Genomic DNA, 19,669 nt, shown 5'->3' with positions numbered 1-19,669 from the left:
CTGTTCTGTGATAGATGTAGAGATGGACAGTCGCCTTTGAGGGCCTGGTTAGTTGATACCCTTTGTTGTGGTACTGCTTAATTAAACTTGTTACCCCTAAACAAGCCTTGCATCTTTCTTTGTTGCCCTTGTCTCCTTTCAGGCGCGCTTCTCGATCCATATTTCTTTGTCTGTGATCTCGCTAGTCGTACTTGATGACAACCTTTCCAACCTGCTTTCCCTGCCAGACAAACTCGATGGCCTCATCCGCCTTTTCAAATGACCACACCGAGTCGAGAATATCCTCAAATGTCATTTGAGTAGCCGATATGGCAGCCATCAGTTCATCCTGATCGTCCTTAGAGCCGGCGTTGATACCCCTGACGTTGAGCCGCCTGTCAATGATGGTCGAGACGAACTCCTTGAGATGTTCGGGCTTGGGTCCACCGAGATAGCCGACCTGGCTGACGATGCCGCCACGGCGTGTGCATTCCATGCTCCACACAAGGGAGCTGCTGCCACCGTTCTCGACGACGAGATCGACACCGATGCCTCCTGTCAAACGGAGTACCTCCTGCTGCCACTCAGGGTGTGACTTGTAGTTGACAGTCTGGATCTCGGGCTTTCCAAATTGCTTCTTGATCTGCTCAAGCTTCTCGTCGCTGGACGATGTGAGTATGACCCTGAGACCAGAGGCGCGGGCCAGCTTGAGAGCAAAGGTGGAGACACCGCCAGTACCTTGTAACTGTTAACGAGTGGATTTATGGTACACAGTTGGCTGAAGACTCACCCTGGATTAGAACAGTTTGGCCGATGGTGGCGCCCTTGAGGGCAGACCAGGCCGTCGTTCCAGCGCATGGGATGATACTGGCCTGGACCCAGTCGAGATGCTCAGGCAGCTTGGTGACGAGCTTCTCATCAAAGACGAGGTAGGTAGCCAAAGTACCATCCTCATTGGCAGCGAGCCAAGACCGACCAGTAGATTTGGCATTGACGTATTCAGAGTCTGTGATGGGAGCAACACGGTCTCCTACAGACACGAGCGACACTCGGTCACCAACCGAGATGATCTCCCCGGCGGCGTCATTCCCAGGAACGCCATTGGGGTTGACAGGCCAAGGGTTTCCTCCGTTAGCGATGTTGGCGTCGCGGTAGTTGAGTGCCACAGCGTGGATCTTGATCAGAACCGCCGTGGGGTGAAGGGGGAGAGGGAGGTCCTCTGTGACGAGCTTCACCTTGGGTGTCCCAGGGGTGAAATCGTCGGTTCGGCGCCATGCCTGACGGGTGGTAGGTAGAGGCATTTCTGCAAATTCTTCTTATAGTTGGCGTGAAGCTATGGTGGTATGAGTGAGTGCGGGCGTGCTGGTCTCTTTATACAGCCGTACTGCGAATAGTTACGCCTTTAATGCTGACATATAAGCAAGCGGGGTTAAGTTGATTTGTAAGTGGATATTCTCATAGTCCATTCACATTGAATCACTTCAAATGATCATCTAATTGTTTCTGACTTGACCGGGAACGAATCCGGGCTCCCAATGGAGTGATCTCCGTACTCATCGGGGAATGTAGCCGGGACGGCATGGTGACAGATAGATCCGGGTTTCCTTACGGGACATCTCATGGCGATAGGCCAGCTCTCAACATGTCACCGAGTAATTCGATATGCGCTAGGATTGGGATGATGCGGGGAAGATATGCTGCAGATCGGGTTGTCGATGGCTTGGTGGCTTTCTCGGCTTCGGAACCCGATCCAACGTCTTGTCAAGCAGCGTAACTCAAGGCGTGCATGTTATCAAGGAAACGTCAGGGAAAGACAGGAATTCCTAGCTCTTTACTCAAATGGTTAGAAACAGAAAAGGAGTATTATGTACAATAAAGCTGATGTTGGGACTCTTTTCCATCGGCGAGACAGGGAGGCTGACCTGACTTACACGGCCACAACCCCATGCACCCGGGCCAGGAACCCGTAGATACCACACCCCGATGGCTCCAAATTCCATTACATGTCGCATACTTTTTCTCCTTTGAGGCAGCTACCGAGTTCCCCTCTGGGACTCCGGGACTCCATTTACCTTAGTCGGTAAAGATAAGAGAGCTTGCAGGACGAAGTGAGAGGGGGTTGGATCCACCTACCCCAGATTCGTGGGATGAACCGAAGTCGTATGCGAGAACTAGGGGACCTTATCATGAGGTTGTACATCGGGAGTGCTTTCATAGGTAGGGCATCGTACATTTAAGAGGCCTGGTTGTCCGCCTACGAGCGTCGTCAGTCCTTAGCCATCACAACTGCAAGGATCCCTACCCTTGATCCAAAATCCCTTCGTCATCTGCTCCTAAGTCATCATGTCTGAGCTGAAGATCGCAAAGATCGACGTCTTCCAGGCCGAGCTGCCCTACTCTGGCGGTGTCTACCGGCTCTCTGGCGGGCGAGAGTACCGTAGCTTCGATGGTACCTTTGTGCGCATCACCACCAACACGGGCATTGAGGGCTGGGGCGAGAGCACCCCCTTTGGCTCGACCTATATTGCTGCTCATGCTCTCGGTGTGAGGGCTGGAATTGCTGAGATCGCCCCGTGGCTCATCGGCCTCGACCCTCGGCGGTTGGACCGCATCAACGAGGCTATGGATGCTGCTCTTGTTGGTCATGAGCATGCCAAGACTCCAATCGATATTGCCTGTTGGGATATCTTTGGTAAGTCGGTTGGCCTCCCAGTCTGCGAGCTCCTCGGTGGCCGCACCAACGTGGGCCTCCCCATAATCTCATCCATCTACGTGGGTGAGCCTGAAGAGATGCGCAAGCAAGAGCAAGCACCTGCGCATCCGAGTGAGTGAGCAGAGATAAAAGCCCTTGCGTCGATAGCAGGTGGGTTGTAGTTGTTGCCGTAGTAGCACTTCTTGGTGCGAGGCTCGTAATCAGCGCTGTGGCAGGCGGGCATGGCGCCGCAGGCGCTCATACAGGCCTCAAAGGACGCACGGCGGTCGATCTTGAGATACGTGGTGCCGTGACGCTTCTCACAGGTCATTTGGAAGTTCTTAAAAGCTAATTAGCCAAACACTCTCATCGTGCTAATGGATGTAGGCAGCAACTCACCTCGCCAGTAGCGCTGACGAAGAGCTGACCGTGGGCATCAGGGCACTCGGTAGAGCACAGCGTGGCATTGGAAACCAATGGATCATTGGTAGGAGGGTCTGTGACGAAGGCATGGTGCACGCCGCTCGTGACGACAGTTGTGGAGAACATGCCATGGCCGTACAGCTTGCAGTTGGGGCTGCTGGCATCGCCGCCGTCTGCGTAGGTAGCACTTGTTTATTGTTAGCTCCGCGTTGAGGTTGAAGAGTTAGAGTTGCGATTGTGTATACCTCTTGCATGCTTTGTTCGCGACACACTTCTCAAGACAGTCGCTATGGTTGGAGGCAGTCTCGAGGCCAAGAATCGAGGCACCGTCGGTATCGGTGCAGCACTGGAGGTAGAACCAGGTTCCATCTGATCCCTCAAAGATCTTGCCGTCATCTGCCGGAGAATCAGTCATTTTCTTATAATTAATTGGGAGAAGGGAAAAAAAAAATGGACCTATGATAACGTACCGCTAGGGCAATGCAGAGTTGTCGTGATGTCGGGCTTGGTATTCGCAACGGTGGCTCGAACCTTGGGACAGGTAACACGGTACCAAGCATCCCCGTTGGCCCAAGGGGTTGTGACGGACGGCGCGGTCTTGAAGTAACAGATCTTGGTGTTGCGGTCGAAATCACAGCTGTTGCACTCTGGGATGGCTGCACAACGATCCGCGCACGCCTTCAAGTCGGTGCCTGGCTCGCTGGTCCAGTGGCCCAAGCTGTGTCCGTTCCCACACTGCAGTTCATAGGTAATATGACCCCTATTATCACAAAATTAGACGCAATCTTATAGGATAACTTGTCAGATTCAACTCTTACACTGTGTACGTCTTCAGGTTGTCCGCGGGACAAGAATAAGACGCAAGGTTGCTAGAAGTCGCACCGCCTCCGCCAGTAATGGGTTGTTGAGTGTCACCACCAACTGGATCCACGACTGGAGGGCCTACCGGTGGCGTGCTGCCTGTATCTGGCTGTCCAGGGGCATCGGCGATGAAGTACCAGGTAGAGATGGGTTCAGCGGTGTAGCCGAATATGGGACCCTCGGCCTTCACCTCACACTTGCCCGTCTTCTCTTTGAAGGTGATGTGAAGGCAGGAAGGGTCAGTGGCGCAAATACCAGCACAGTCAACCGCGTCAATGCCATCGACGATCTTAGTGGGCATGCCCCTGACTCCTTCGGCGCACTTGAACTCGTACTCCTTCCCGTTTCTAGCAGCCGAGGAAGAGGGTGTCAGCCTTTCTGGGATGGGTAATACTGGGCTGGAAAACATCGGGCATGGGAATTCTCACCGAATGATCGTCTTTCCCTTGTCCCCGGGACAGGTGTAGCTGAGAGCGCTGGCAAAGGTGGCCGAATTGACCAAGGCCAAGGCGAGGAAGATGTCCTGTGTGATCTTCATGGTGGATTGCCAGAGACGGACTCTATGTTGTGTGGCTTGTGTGAATGGTTTGGTAGAAACAAAGGGGAACGCTGTACCTTTTAAGTCCAGTAGCCTCAGCAGCTTCACTTCAAACTGGCTCTGCTTGATCATTGATGAAATTGACATCACAAACAAACCAATCTCCTTCTCCTCCCTCTCCTCGTCCCCCCTTCAGCCCCCCTCTCGCCCTCTTTTCTCTGACATCCGCTGGCACCGCATCAAATGCCAACCGCGTAATGCGCTCAGTCGAATCGCCGATCCACCGGAATGTGATGAAGCAGTATGTATCGGCTGGGGTATGCGATTTGAGTGGCTGGGACAAGTGCCGGTGCTGAGACCCCACTTTAATGCCTAAGACATGAATAGCAGGCCTCATCCCGTGCGATACTTCGATGCGAAGTACACACAGAGCTCCACTATGTAATTACACATCCCGCGAAGTGGATATATCTGCCGTCCCGTCCAATGGACACAACTTGCTTCTGCCGAGGCGGCACGTCGTAGCGTAGCCCGCGATTGGTCCCATCTATGAATAGAATCGAGTTGTTCTGCGGACCGTCGCCCCTTGCCGAGGCCTCAATCGCGGGCCGGATACGGAGGATTGGGGAAAGGGCAAGGCGTGCGGGAAATAGCCCTGCTGATTTCCTTACAACCGCGGTCTCGAATCTCTCCGACTCGGCTAGTTAAATATTCTAAACCCGGATACGGTCAATACATGTTCGGGAGACTAAAGAGCCAATGGGATAAAGCCCTGCAAGCCTCACGTCCTTTTGCATCGCGAATCTTCCCACCCCCAACACGCCTTGTAGCAACGTGACGATTCGTGAAGTTTTACCACTCCACAGCATGCACTTCATCGGCGGTATTCTCCGGTATTGAGTGACGCAAGGGGGGTTGTCCCGCCAAGACCTCGGAGCCTCAGCTGGCCATCTCAACACATCTCAGCTGGCTTTCTCAACACATCTCAGCTGGCTTGGGTTGAGTTATGCACGGGTGATCTCAAACGAATACGATGCCAAGAGACCATAACTGCCAATCAAGAAGCATCTACGCAGCTTCATCAACCCCTGCCTTATTTTGGCACCCAGCTGATCAACTTCAAGACTCAACCACCCTCAGCTCTATAAATATATCAACGCCGAGCTCCATGTACCACGAGTACACACAGTTCCATCCAATACACAACTTTTCAAAATCCCCTCAACTCCTTTTTCCTTTTTCAGCACTACGTACGCTGAGAGACAAAGTTCATTTTTAAGAAACCACTCAAACCAACCTTCCCAATGAAGCTCTCTGCTATCAGCCTTGGTGTCGTCCTGGCCAGCCAGGCCTCAGGCTTCTTCTTCAAACCTATCCCACTACCTCTGTTCAAACCTATCCCGCTCTGGTCCATCCCTATCCGTGGCGGTATCGGTGGTGGTGGTGGTGGTGGTGGTGGCAGCCCGCCTGCTCCTCAGTCTTGCCCTGCCCCCATCTGCCCTGCCCCTACTTGTCCTGCGCCATCTTGTCCTCCGCCGTCTTGCCCTCCACCTTCATGCCCTGCCCCTACTTGTCCTATGCCTGTTTGCCCCGTGCCTCCAAACTGTGCGGCTGTCGCCAACTGCGAGTCGTACGGCTTGAGCGCTCTTTTCTTCCAGGATGGGTCCTTCAGCCATTGCGTATAAACATGAAGGACTCGCCACGTCGACAACCAATACCACGACAAAACAGAAATTCCGGCATGTCAAAGATGAAGAACGGCCTACAACCTGACAAGCACCATAAAGTGCGGCTGGAGGAGGGCTAAATTGCCATTGCGTCTATAAGCTATGCGTGTTGCTGATTGTCACTGCATGGAAGGGGACGGGAAGGGGGATGCAAGGACTTGGAAGTTGGAGCGGCGGGTGAAATATGCAGCTTAAGGTGCTCGATTGAATTTGTGAGAGAGACATCGTTTTATAATCTGTCGTAGGTACTGATGGGCTAAGAGGATCAATTGAGCGCTTGATTTTCTAGGTAAAGGAGGTTCTGATGCATCAAGAGACTCGCAGGACTCACAACGTGGTTTCTTGTGCTTGCCCGGTCAGCTCGTAGATATTGAGAAGGCCATCGGTAACTGTGAGGAAGTTACGAAGGAAAAAGAGCTCTCGATAATGATCTGTGTAATCTGTTGGTTCCAGTAAGACTTGGCTAATGCTGTGGTGTGGAATGCGTTAGGTTCAGTTGCTGCGAAGGAGGCTTGGGTTGCGAATAAGATTGGGCCCATAGTCGAGCCTCGTGAGTAGCTTTATAACGGCCTATACCTTAAATATTGACCTATGTAATCGGATTAGCTCAAAAGCTGCTTTTTACATTTGAATTGTGGTGGTTTTCAATGCCTCATTACCGACCTTGATATGTTCAACAGAGTCCTTGACCACAAGCCTCTTTTTTTTTTTTTCCCTGCCGCTTCCGCCCTAACCGCCTCACGTTCACATCTGAAACTGCTTTCTTCTCAATCTCCGGCTTTATCAGCTTCATCACTAACATGATCAACGCCCCCACGCTCTCGCCGCCTTCTGATGCGTTCCTCGAAGCCGTGTTGAGTCCATAACCACGCCGCGATGTGTTCTCGCGTCAGAGATCCACTTTGGAGAGGCACGATAGAGTCAGCTCGAGCCCTGGCCGCCCCCATGATGTCTCGTTCTTCTCTGAATCTCTCCTCGAGCAGCCAAGACCCCGTCGGAGCAGTATCTCTTGGCGGAGGCCATCCGAGAGCTGGATAACCTCCGAAGCCAAGGGTGGGAGCTACAGTTCCCCTGGATCCCAGCACATGTCGGCGTGCCGGGCAACGAGGCGGCAGACCAAGCAGCAAAGGAAGCTGCCGGATATGGCGCGGTCACAGGAGCACGCTGCGGACCACAAATCGAACCCGACACACTACGAACCCTAATGGCAACCACAAAACTCACCGTCCGTCAGGTCATGTAAGACGAGTGGACGATGGCTTGGGGCATAGCTAAGCACGGCAGAGAACTATACAAGCTCGGGGTACGACTAGGAAAAGCGACACTCGATAAGCATTAGGGGACGCACCGGGCCATCAGCTTAGTGATCACTCAGATGCGTACCGGTAAGATCGGCCTCCGGGCCTATCTAAGCGCCATCAACAAAGCCGAGGCCGACTAATGTCAGTGCGGCCGCGGACCCCAAATAGTACGATATATCCTGCTCGAATGCAGGAACTGGATAGAGGAACGATAAGAGATGTGGGCAGGCAAGCAACCATGCGTGGACATCAAGAAGATTCTCTGTAAATCGTCAATGGCAGTATAAGCAGCAGAGATGCTACTCAGGACGGGGATGCTCGGGCAGTTCCAAGCAGTCCCGACCACAGTCTCCAACACATAAAGTCGACGAGCAAATTCGGTAAACAGAAGGTAGGTAAGGAGGGCCGAGAGGCCCGACAAGTGCATAAATGCAGAATAGATAAGTAGGCTAGTAGTAGAGGTATCCAGACCAGGGCTGCCGTCAGATCAGATCAATAATCAGATATATCAATCAAATCAATCAATTCAAATCAGATATGGAATTTCATTAGATTAATCAATTTAGATATAAGCGTCTATATATCTAATATATCTAATATCCCTTACATAGAGAGCGGTTACCCTAGAACTGCCGGATTATTTATATGCTCTGACTCCGGAGAGTAAGGCTCTTTCCGAAAAGCAATGGTGTTACTATTAAGATCCATTGTTTAACGGATCAATGGCTATTCCGATCTATTGGTGGCGAGGATATGGATATCTTCTTGTTAATAGTTTCAGGTGGTTAATACCAATCTTTCTTCTTCTTTAATACAACACAATATGCTCATTTTAATAGTTATAGGGGTCAGCCGAGCTGATTAGTCCTAGACCCCTGCTTGCCTAGGTTCTAGCCGGAGGCAAATCTAAAGGAAAATGCCCCCTTTTTTCCTACTCTCGCTCTATCACGGTATAGCCTTAGCTAGATAAATATATACTACCCTTAGATCATTAAAAACATATCTTAGCTATTTAATTTTAAAGCTATCTAGACCTTCTACTTATTATAGTCTAAAATATCCGAGACTACTTTAAACGGTAGCCTTACTAATAGTATATTATTATTGTTACATGCCCTAGTCATACGGGTTCCCCACGTGACGGATCTAGCGCTATAACAGTCAAATCCAGCAGCCATTAGTTAGGAAGAATCAACTTAGATTAGATTACTTACATTGTGCCTTCTTTGCTCTCTATACTTTATGAATTATATGACTTCAACCAGATAGCTGCCAAAGTCAGCTATCTCACTGCCGCTTTTAGCGGTACCTCTATCCCTTACCAGAGCTAAGGGATCCATAATATATGGTAGTAGTTGACGCTTCTTTTAACTCGACCTACGCTTCATTCGATATATTCCACGTCGAAACCAAGTGAAGCACCGGAAGGAAGTTTCAACTCTTTTCATTCACAAACACAACGGATCAATACCTTCGTCCCCATCAATGGGCCAGACGAAACCAACAACCTCTATGTCGACCCCGAGTTCGTCAAAATAGGACCTATTCGAGCAAGCCTCCTACCAGATAGTCGCAAGGGCTTTAGCAAAAGCGAAATTCACCAAGAACGATTTTAACCACCTACGATGATTCTGAGTCTTTTTACTATAGAACCTAACCTTCAGACATAAGAAATGACTCCTCGCTGAACTAGGCGTACTCGAAGACCTAACTGAGCTCTCCTACTGGGAAATAGATGAATTCAACGCCTTCTATAGAGACGTGGCACCAAGCATAGAATAACCACCATATCACTGGAACGCCACGGATCCATACGCCATCGGATAAGCCTGGGAGACTGCCAAAAAGATCATTAAGAGAGCCAGACGCGAAGGAGCGCTGCTACCCGACGACGAACTCTTAGTCTACGCTTCATCGACGGATACGATACTCGAGCCGTCAGGACCGATAACTGAGGCATCGAATACGGATCCTTCGCAGGAAAAAGGAAAAGAACCGGAACTAGCAGCGTCGACGGCACTGGGGAAGCGAAAGACCCCGAATCGACCAGCGCTATCAGACCCGATATAAAGCCTCGGTCCTAACACCCCTGACGCTGACTACCTCACCGCTTTGACCTTCTGTCTCTCGCCGAATCCGACGCTAGGACGTCAGAACCATCCTCGCGTCCACTAACTAAGCGCGCGAACGGAAGCACCGGAAATTACGGATCCGACAGCTCGACCCCCGGTTCCCAGCATGAACCAGTCAGACCCAACCGCGGGAGGCCATGTACCTCAATTCCAGATAGGAGCCCTAAACCTAGTCGGAATGGGATCGCAAGGATCCTATAGTACGGTGAGGCGAACGCCGGTTCCGGAAGAAACGAGATTGGAAATAGAAGACTCTTACCGGCGATCCCCGACGGCAAGGCGGATGATCGACCTCCTCGAGCGAAACTATGGATTGAAGCTGGAGGATGTGGGACTCGCTGGCGTACAAGCAGGTCCCGATGGAATGTAACCCTAAGCCTATCCTCCGCAACCGGCCCAGCATCCGGCCCAGCAACCGGCTCAGCACCCAGTCCCGCAGCACTGGATGCCAGAACCAACGAGTAGAATCTAATATTCGGCACTAGCACCGTCGATACCACTATGGCAGAACTCGTCAGGGCAATTCCAAGGATGGAATGGAACATACTCTTAGGCGCAGCATCCGACCCTCTACGCGACGCATCTAACCCAGCCGCCATATGCCCCCTATCCCGCTATGGCCTCGACTCCACTATATTAGGAGCCTCACCGAGGAAATCAACTCCCCCTACGACCGAGTGGGGCAGGATGGCCACGGATGACGGAACCACTAATGGAGCCGTTCACGTCATCTACCGCAAGGTTGAACCTAATAGGCCTAGGATACTAGGAATGGGGGAGCATAGGAGGAGGGAAGAACGCCAATATCGGATTTAAACTCACCGATATTGGCCTCTTCTGGCTAGATGCACTATCGAGAGGCAAATCCGGAGATCCCCCAGCGGAAATCTTCTACGATAAGACTACGGCAATCTTTATAGACGCTCACTTATGGGTTGACTCAGTCAAATCCCACCTCGAAGGAAGCAGCCCTCAGCAAGTCGCTTTCATTAAGGAAAACGCATGGAGACTCGTCAGAGGCAGCGCATTGGTCTGGTGGCGAAGACTGCTCGACGACCGAGAGAGGCAGACCTATATCGCATTAATTAGCGCCTTCCTCGACGCGGTGAAAACCGAATTTGGCATGGAACTTCAAGAAGCTCTAGAATGGCTAGACCAAGCCTATTTCACCCTCAAGGACGTGGAAAGCGACCGACCGCTACGAGATTTCTCCGCAAGAATCTTCGACGTATCCAGAGTGGTGGGAAAGGCCACAGACCTCGAGCTGCTCACCCGCTTTTACGCTAAATTATACCCGGAGCTACGGCAACTCTGTAGGGCACCGGTGGAATCCGACGAACGATCTAAATACGTTAATATGGTGGATAGTAAGAGGAAGACCTTGCGCGAAAAGTTGAAAGCGGCACGCAACGGGAAGACCGGAAATGGAGCGAAGAAGCTCCAATATGGCGAAAAACATGCGTATACCACCAACGAAAGGGACGATGAAGGATCCGAACCCGAGGATTCGGCACTATGGGGCAACGACCGCCCATGGAACAGAGGCTATAGGGACCGAAACCGCCCTCCTCGTAGCTGGAGACCGAGAGAAATCGGCGATAATACCTACGATGATCGACTCCGACCCTAAAGGCCAGATAACCCGAACCGACAAGGAGGAGGGTGGAACCAAAATAGAAACTGGGAACGAGGAGACGACCGAGGCCGCCCTAGCGAACGGAGGGGAAGAACCCCGGAGACGAAATCGGAATGGTGGAAGGAGACTCCGCCATGGGAAGGACAACACCAAGGGAACGAGGACCTTGGCAGAAGAGAGCCCAGATATGACCAACAAAGGCCACGAAATGAGGGCCGGGAAGGACGATACCGGAACCGCGGAGGCTGGAATCGGGATAAGCCTGAAAGAGCATACTACGCCGACGAAGACTCCCTGAGCGAGGAAGGAGCTGGCGAAAGCGATGAGAGTACCGCCTACTACGCCGAAATCATAGAAAGAGAGGAGGATTCTTACCTCGTAACAGAGGCAGAAGAAAGGCGTCATGTCAATTTCGCCATTGACGACGGCCAAGTCATCGAAGCAATAGGAAGACCCGACTTTAGTGACTAGTTAGGCGGAAAAGCTTTGACGCATCTCCGGATCCTCCTCACCTTCGAAGGAACAAAAGAAGCCAAGACCTACCAAGTATGCTGCGATACCGGAGCCTCGGCTACTATAGTCGACGAGGCATGGCTCACGGAGCACGGCAAAAAGGTGACCTGGAAGAACTAAGAGCCGAAAACCCTCAGCGGCATAGGGAGAGTTACAAACATCACTAAATCCGCTACCTTCGACTTCTACCTTCCCGGAACCGTATGAGGAAAAGAGGTCAAGGCCTACTTCACCGTCACCGCCGATGTCGTCGACTAACTCACGCCCCATTTGCTACTAGGGATAGGCTTCCTATACGAGCACGGAGCCAAAGTCGATTTCGTCTACCCTAGCGTCTCTTTTAGATCGGCGCATGGCATAATCATCCGAGGGGAGATCTTTAAGAAGAGAATCTCGCCGCTTAACCGAGTGGTGAAGAGCGCCTATATAGTCACGGTGAAGAAAGGCGAAACCGCTTTTATCCCGGTTACTTATAAGAACCTGCCGGCGACACACGGATCAGATGGGAGTGAGGAGGCTTTCCACTTCCAAGGGAAGGATAAACGCTTTTTCGACAGCACAATCGATAGAAGCACCCCGAGGATGGTTATCTTCCACAACACCGACGGAAAAGATATTCGGATCCGTCGGAGGCAACTCATAGGTCATATTAGCAACTATGAAGGCAACGAAACTGCGAACTTTATCGCTAGCGGGTCCGGAACGGTGGATTTCCCAGGCATAATCGGCAAGGATTTCAGACCAGGGGAGGAAGTCGAGAACGTGCTCGCAACCGGCACGCTACCGATGATAATGACCGAATTGGAAGAGATAATCGACAAAGACGACCCAATCCGTGTCGATGCCGGACTACCCAATTACGGGATTAGCCGCCCTGAAGGCATTCCCTCGGTACAGAATAGGTTCGGAGTCAAGGTAGCCAACCTCGACGAAAAGAAGGCCGCGAAGTTCATGGAGTTGACGAACAAATACGATATCTACAGGGACAAAGGCGTCGTCCCCATGCCTGAGGAAAAGAAAATGAGAATCGACCTCGTCGACGGATGGCAGAACCAGAAGAGGACCGTCAGAGCCTACCCAATGGGGGTCGAAGACCGCCGGTTCCTAGACGAAGTCCACGGGAAGCTATACGCAGCGGGAAAAATGCATCACCTGGACGAACTAACACCCATCGCCTGCCCTGCTTTCGTCGTCTGGAGAACCGTAGATGGCAAGAAGAAGGGCAGAGTCGTGGTTGACCTGCGACCCCTGAATAGCATCACGGTGCCCGATGTGTACCCACTGCCGGATCAGGAGGATATCGTGGCGGATACGAGAGGGAAGAAGTACTTTTCGATGTTCGATGGGACCGGATTTTTCTATCAGCTGCCTATCTATAATGCGCACCGCAATCGAATGGTGGTTATATCTAACCGTGGGTTGGAAGTTTCCAACGTGGCCCTAATGGGATTTAAGAACTCACCGGCTTTTGGCCAACGGTTCATGGACGGGATGTTCCTCCAATATCGCGCCTTTGTGCGCGTCTATATCGACGATATAGTAGTCTTTTCCGACACTTTCGAGGAGCACCTCGAGTATCTGGAAGTGGTATTGAAGCTACTCGACGAGAATCGGTTGAAGATCGCCGCCGATAAATCCTTCATAGGATACAACGCGGTCAAGCTGCTCGGATACGTAGTCGACGGCGACGGGCTACACCGAACTCAAGACCGACTCGATGCTTTCGCAAAAATGGTATGCCTAACCGACCTGGCCGCTCTCGAAACCTATATTGGGATGGCCGGATACCTCCGAAAAGGAATTCTATGGTACGACGTGCGAATGCGCCCCTTACTCGATCGGAAGTCGCAGCTGCTGCGCGAAGCTAAAGCCGCCTCGAAATTGCCGACCGGAGCGTCAAAACTAGTCCGCAGGTTGAAAGTATTAGCCATCGCATTCACGCCTACGGAGAAGGAACGAAACGCTTTCGACGAGATGCAGCAATTCCTGACAGAACAATTCACCCTATGGCACCATGATCCAACAAAACCGCTTTTCTTTAAAATCGACGCGTGTAAGAACGGCTTTGGCCTGTTCGTCTTTTAGATCGACGGGGAATGGGATAGAAGCTCAATTCCTGGGAAGGATATTCTAAGCGAGAAGCTGAAACCCATCGGGTTCTTCTCGCGCCTAACCTCCGCGGTAGAGGCCAGATACGGATCGACAGAAGCCGAAGTCGCAGCGTTGGCATGGGCAGTACGAAAGATGGGAAAGCTAGTGCAATCAAGCAGGCACCCAGTAAATATCATCACCGACCACGCTGCAACCAAAGGTATTATCACCTATACCTCTCTGAAGACCGTCGATTTCAACAAAGCCAACCCGAAGTTGGTCAAGGCGGCCAACTACCTCTCCCAATTCGAGCTGAGGATATTCTACGTGCCGGGCGTACTTAACGTGATCCTAGACGCACTCTCCCGCCTACCCGTCGAAGACCGACTAGTAAGACGAGCCACCGAAAGCAACTTCGACGAGCTGGACTTCGTGGTGGCTTTGGCAGAAGTGGAAACAATGCAAATTGGGATCACACCGGAGTTTCGTCAACAAGTAATCGAGGGCTATAGCAAGGACTCGAAGCTAGGTCGGATACGGGATTATATCAAGGAAATCCAGAACGCGGACCGCCAGAACCGACGACCAAAGACGATACCCTTCCGGCCATGGGAACTCTCCGATGAACTCCTATACCACGTCGGATACGAAGGAAAACGGAGACTCTGCATCCCACGACCCTTGGTCAAAAGCATCCTCGAAATCGTCCACGACAACAAGCACCACTTCGGAATTAACCGCATGACTTAAGAGTTAGACCCGGTTTACTTCTACCGAATGTCGAAAACAATACGCAACTACGTGGCCCACTGCCTAGTATGTCACGAGAATTCGACAAGTCGGAAGCCGACTCAGGGGGAACTATAGTCGATTGCGGTAGTACCACGACCTTTCCACACGATCGCCCTCGACTTCATTACAGACCTGCCGGAGGTAACCGCAGCAGGGACAATGTGGTTCGTCGAAGGGCACGATAAACTCGACTGCCTGGCCCCCGTTAACTGCGTGTTCTCGAAAAGGACAATACTCCTGGCAGGGCATACGTCATATACGGCAGAAGACTGGGCGAAGGTGCTCATCCGGATGTTATTCCTACTGGATTGGGGAGTCCCCGTACGGATCATCAGCGATAGGGACCCGAAGTTCATATCCCAGATCTGGAGAGCCGTCTTTGGCTTCCTCAGAGTTGACTTCCTCATGTCGGCCGCGTATCACCCCCAGACCGATGGGATCTCAGAAAGAAAGAACCAGACGGTCGAAACTGCGATTCGGTACCATACCGCAACGGATCCGGACACGCCGTGGCCGGCTCTGCTCCCATCGCTGCAGCATAACCTCAACAACGCAGTATCAAACACTATCGGGAGAGCACCAAATGAACTGATTTATGGGTTCCGCCTACGCGGAATCCTCGACCTCGCAGCCACATCCGGAATCGAGGATGAGGAAGTAGACGCGCAAGCATTGGAGGCGCTGCGCAAGATCTACTATAAGGAGGCGGAATTTCTTATTGATACCTCAGCATCGCTAGCTAAGATTAGGTACGACGCGAAGCATGAGGAAATCAACATCGACGAAGGTGATATAGTCTACCTGCGACTCCACAAGGGCTATTACCTACCAGGGAAACCCAAGAGGAAATGGTCACCCACGAGGGCCGGACCCTATAAGGTCATCCGCAAGATCGGATAGCAGGCATTCAAGCTCGACTTCCTAGAGTACTGGAAAGTCCACCCGGTTGTTTCGGTCGCCTATCTGTGGAAGCCAGCACAGGGAGAGGACCCATACCAACGAACGATTCCACCACCGGCTCCCATTGCAATCGACGACGAGGAGGTCGCGGACCACTGGGAAGTGGAAAGAATCGTGCAGCAACGAATCCGCTGGAAGAATAAGATGCCATATAGGGACTTACTGGTGAGATGGGTCGGCTTTACGGCCAAAGACGACAACTGGATAGCTGAACCCGAGCTCCGAAACATAGCGAGGAGCATGGTAGAAGCATGGAAGAGAGCGAATCCGGTGGACTGGGGCCTCGAATTTAAAAAGAAAAAGAAAAGTATGCCTAAATCCTTTAAACCGGAGGATGAACAAGGAACGAGCACCGCCTAAAACGGCGATGAACCGGGAGGAATACGCAACCGAAGACCCGGAACACTATTTCATTTGTTAACCACTTTTCATATGTCTCGCATTTATCAGGGAACACCTTTTTCTAGCGATATTAATACCTCCCTTTCTAAAAACACTGATGTTTAGGATGAATCCCGGAATCGAGGGATGTCACAGCAGAAGCCCGGAGTTCATTAGACTCCTTTCCAGCAAGTAGGCACGCGAATTCAGCCTCAACACGACGGAACAAACCACGAACACATAGCACGAAACGAGGACAGAACCCAATGCCAAAAACAAGCAAAAACAAGCCGAAATTCACACACGAACACGGTCGAATTCACCGCAGGGATCAAAGCATATAAACCCCTACGACCCCGCTAAAATTTCACCCGATCTTCTACCTCGCACCACACCAACACAGACCCCACAGCACAAGCAAGGTCAGAACCAACTAGCCGCCGGCGAACCCACACGCCCGCCGCCAAAACCAACCAAACCGACAAATCACACCCAGCGAAAACGACAGGCCGCCGCTGAACTCATCAATTCACGATGGCGACTCCAGCCATTGACGATGATAGCACTCGCACTGAGGAGAGAATCGGCACTCCCACTGCCGATATAGGCGGAGTCCGCCCCGAACAGGATGAGACTATGCAGAGCAACGTTGAAGGCGATAATGGCGACGTCACCGACGATAATACGCCTGCTTTCGATGACCTCTTTGACAACGATAATGCCAATCCTGGCCGGAAGGATATGGATATTAGCTCGAGCGACGACGATTCCGACCATGAGTCGGACCTCGAGGAGATTGAGCCAGTTCGCCCGCGTAAATTCGGCGGCAGATACCTGCTTCCTAGCAGCGCCCCAGGCAGTTCCGGAGGAGCAGCTCACCGCCGATACCAGGAGCATATCGACAAGCTGATGAACAGTCGCATCACCGGTAGCAACGATGAGGACGATAGTTTCAGCGGTACCTACGCTGACTATAGATTCGACGGGCCGGTCAGAGGATCCGCCACGAAGAAGGTCTGGACCCGAACGGACGCCCTCCAGTGCCTCCACGTCGAATTCTGGCTGTGTAGCCTGGAGCATACCGCAGGAGAGCAGCCCGACTTCGACTGCTCCCGGCCCGATGGCGACTATCCGGAGTGGGATCTTTTCCTCCGTGTCGAACGACTGATCAACGAGTACTACGACGGCATAGAAAGCGGCGAACTCGACGAGGAGATGGCCGATGACGACACTCTCGTTGCTGGCAACGGCAAGATTGCGACCCCCGTGACCGGAAAGGGGAAGGAGACTGCCGGAACTAAGCGCGACAAGACCAAGGGTGAATCCAACGTGGTGCGCAAGACTAAGAACCGCGTTCGAGACGCTGCAAAGGCCTATATGAACGGTGGATACGGCGAGAGTCGGGGCAACAAGAAGTGGTGGACCGACTATCTACCCGATCAGGCCGAACTCATGCTCCCACGTTTCGTCGATCCCTACGGTGCCACCAACGGAACCATCGCCGGACACCTCGCAACCATGCAACGCGGCTGGATGATCCAGATCGGGGGACGCCCCGCCACCGGAGTCAGCGGCAAGCAGGCTAGAGTCGACGACAACATGTCCGCAGTCGCCGCGAATGCCGCCGCCACCTCGATCGCCACATCGAAGGAGGTCGACGAAATCAAGGCCAATGTGAACAAACTCCGCGATCAGCTGGTCAATAAGGTGCGACAGATGGACGGCGAGCAGAAGCAAATCGTGAAGAAGGTCTCGAAGTTGCGACGGGAATCCGACTACTATCACGACGAAATCGGCAACCAGGCGATCCGAATTACCGCCTGTGAGGCCACGAAGGATGCGGTCGACGAGTACAATAAGAACCTCAAGGAGTTCAACGCCCAGATGGAGAAGATCGTGGTCGCAGAGGTGAAGAAGTAGCTGGCGGTCTGGCAGCCGGCTCCGGCTGTCCGCAAGCCGAAGGTAACCCCCGTCTTGGTCGATCCGACCACCGAGAAGCGGGCCAATCCGGCAGTACGAAACCCGGCCGCCCGCAGCAGCACCGCCGCCCGCGGAGGCATCTCGAAGGCCAACGCTTTTCTCCAGCAGGTCGCCAAACCCGCTAAGAAGCGCGCTCCCGGACCCGCTAAGTCCACCGGCAAGACTGGCGCATCCAACGGGGACGAGATTGGCTGGGACCAGAACTTTTTCGACGACGAGTGAAGCGGAGATGGATTGTTTTTGGTGAGGGCCAAGGGAAAGAATGGAAGGATCAGGCAGAAGGATGATTTCGACGGAAGGACGGACGGAAGCATGGAGTTCAGGGAATAACCAGAATGTAAATAGGGAGAAAACGGATTTTTGTTTTACTGCTGGACTTGACGAAGGAAGGATGGGAGAGCGTAGATTCGGACTCTGCTGGGACAGCAGAGCTTTCGGGGACCCCGGCACTTGTTACATGCCCCAGTCATACGGGTTCCCCACGTGACGGATCTAGCGCTATAACAGTCAAATCCAGCAGCCATTAGTTAGGAAGAATCAACTTAGATTAGATTACTTACATTGTGCCTTCTTTGCTCTCTATACTTTATGAATTATATGACTTCAACCAGATAGCTGCCAAAGTCAGCTATCTCACTGCCGCTTTCAGCGGTACCTCTATCCCTTACCAGAGCTAAGGGATCCATAACAATTATCGCTACTACCTATATTTCCTTATCTTAGATCCCGGCCTAAGAGTATCACTAAGTAATATAATATAGCTTTAGCTTTAGCCTCAACTACTAATTCTTCTATTAATAACCTTTATAAGATTACTTAGGGCTAATAATATTTTATTATTATAAGCCTCTTAGATAGGAGGAAGAGTAAGGGCTAGTAAAGCTAAATCGGAAACTATAGCTAGTTCCTAGTAGAATTAAGGAGAGATAATATATCTAGCGGGGATATCTAATATTACCGGCTCTATAATAATAAGGGCATACTATGATTTTTTAATACTTAATCGATATCTTCGGTATAAGCCTATCTTTATAAATTAGCGGTCTTTCTCTTATCCTAGGTATTACTAATAATTTTAAAGCTTATAGAATCACCGAGACCTTCGAACTAGGTTTATCTAATAATTTATTAGTCCTCGATCTTTAAAGAAGTATATCTAAGAAATAGCTAGCTCTTTCTTCCTTTATTTTTCCCCGAGCGAAAATAGCATAGATTAGAGAGCTCTTAGTTAGCTATATTATTAATTCTAATCTCCCCTTTACTACCTTTAAGAATACCTACCTATAAGAGCTATTCTATTAGCTAGACCCTAATCTTTATATCTAGGTGCCCTAGGGTTAAACTATAGCTAAGAAAGACCTAGAGAATATACTCTCTTTAAAGAAAGCGGCTATTAAGGAGAAACTTAATAAGGCTATTACCTAGGTATATATTAGCTTCGATCTCTAGACCTCTCTAAATAGACTAGCTTTCATTTCGATCTTTGCTTACTATATTAATCAGAGCAACTTATACTAAAGCCAGCTACTGGCTTTCAGGAGGCAGATCGGGTCTCACGCCGGCGAGAATATCGCCTATACTATAAGGAATATATCGCATATCAGCCTATCGCACACACGGCATAGCCCACCAGATTATTTCCGGAATTCCACTCGGAATTTCT

General features: G+C 51.4%; 6 protein-coding genes across 6 annotated transcripts; 4 read left to right on the top strand and 2 right to left on the bottom strand.

Annotated features, from left to right (window-relative positions):
• Nucleotides 1-181: 181 nt before the first annotated feature.
• Nucleotides 182-1,280, bottom strand: NECHADRAFT_37513 (uncharacterized protein; the record flags this gene model as incomplete). The annotated part of the gene is made up of 2 exons (XM_003040666.1): nucleotides 182-717; nucleotides 770-1,280. 2 exons carry the CDS (start codon nucleotides 1,278-1,280, stop codon nucleotides 182-184), a joined length of 1,047 nt encoding a protein of 348 aa, XP_003040712.1.
• Nucleotides 1,281-1,788: 508 nt separating this feature from the next.
• Nucleotides 1,789-2,811, top strand: NECHADRAFT_99852 (uncharacterized protein; the record flags this gene model as incomplete). Its single annotated transcript, XM_003040693.1, has 2 exons — nucleotides 1,789-2,671; nucleotides 2,768-2,811. Exons 1-2 carry the CDS (start codon nucleotides 2,323-2,325, stop codon nucleotides 2,809-2,811), a joined length of 393 nt encoding a protein of 130 aa, XP_003040739.1. The 5' UTR covers nucleotides 1,789-2,322.
• A 201-nt stretch (nucleotides 2,812-3,012) lies between these two features.
• NECHADRAFT_78560 (uncharacterized protein) lies at nucleotides 3,013-4,493 on the bottom strand (the record flags this gene model as incomplete). The annotated part of the gene is made up of 6 exons (XM_003040665.1): nucleotides 3,013-3,045; nucleotides 3,089-3,281; nucleotides 3,367-3,490; nucleotides 3,565-3,854; nucleotides 3,913-4,353; nucleotides 4,384-4,493. The coding sequence occupies 6 exons, from the start codon at nucleotides 4,491-4,493 to the stop codon at nucleotides 3,013-3,015; spliced, it is 1,191 nt and encodes a 396-aa protein (XP_003040711.1).
• Nucleotides 4,494-5,797: 1,304 nt separating this feature from the next.
• Nucleotides 5,798-6,514, top strand: NECHADRAFT_99851 (uncharacterized protein; the record flags this gene model as incomplete). The annotated part of the gene is made up of 2 exons (XM_003040692.1): nucleotides 5,798-6,123; nucleotides 6,225-6,514. 2 exons carry the CDS (start codon nucleotides 5,798-5,800, stop codon nucleotides 6,298-6,300), a joined length of 402 nt encoding a protein of 133 aa, XP_003040738.1. The 3' UTR covers nucleotides 6,301-6,514.
• A 7,838-nt stretch (nucleotides 6,515-14,352) lies between these two features.
• Nucleotides 14,353-14,643, top strand: NECHADRAFT_37449 (uncharacterized protein; the record flags this gene model as incomplete). Its single annotated transcript, XM_003040691.1, has 1 exon — nucleotides 14,353-14,643. The coding sequence occupies one exon, from the start codon at nucleotides 14,353-14,355 to the stop codon at nucleotides 14,641-14,643; it is 291 nt and encodes a 96-aa protein (XP_003040737.1).
• Nucleotides 14,644-16,560: 1,917 nt separating this feature from the next.
• NECHADRAFT_78556 (uncharacterized protein) lies at nucleotides 16,561-18,228 on the top strand (the record flags this gene model as incomplete). The annotated part of the gene is made up of 2 exons (XM_003040690.1): nucleotides 16,561-17,934; nucleotides 17,989-18,228. 2 exons carry the CDS (start codon nucleotides 16,561-16,563, stop codon nucleotides 18,226-18,228), a joined length of 1,614 nt encoding a protein of 537 aa, XP_003040736.1.
• Nucleotides 18,229-19,669: the final 1,441 nt, after the last annotated feature.

This window comes from Fusarium vanettenii (assembly GCF_000151355.1).
Source record: "Fusarium vanettenii 77-13-4 chromosome 4 genomic scaffold NECHAsca_59_chr4_1_0, whole genome shotgun sequence".
Classification (NCBI taxonomy): domain Eukaryota; kingdom Fungi; phylum Ascomycota; class Sordariomycetes; order Hypocreales; family Nectriaceae; genus Fusarium; species Fusarium vanettenii.
Note: the sequence above shows the minus strand (reverse complement) of the source record. Positions and strands in the feature narration are given on the sequence as shown.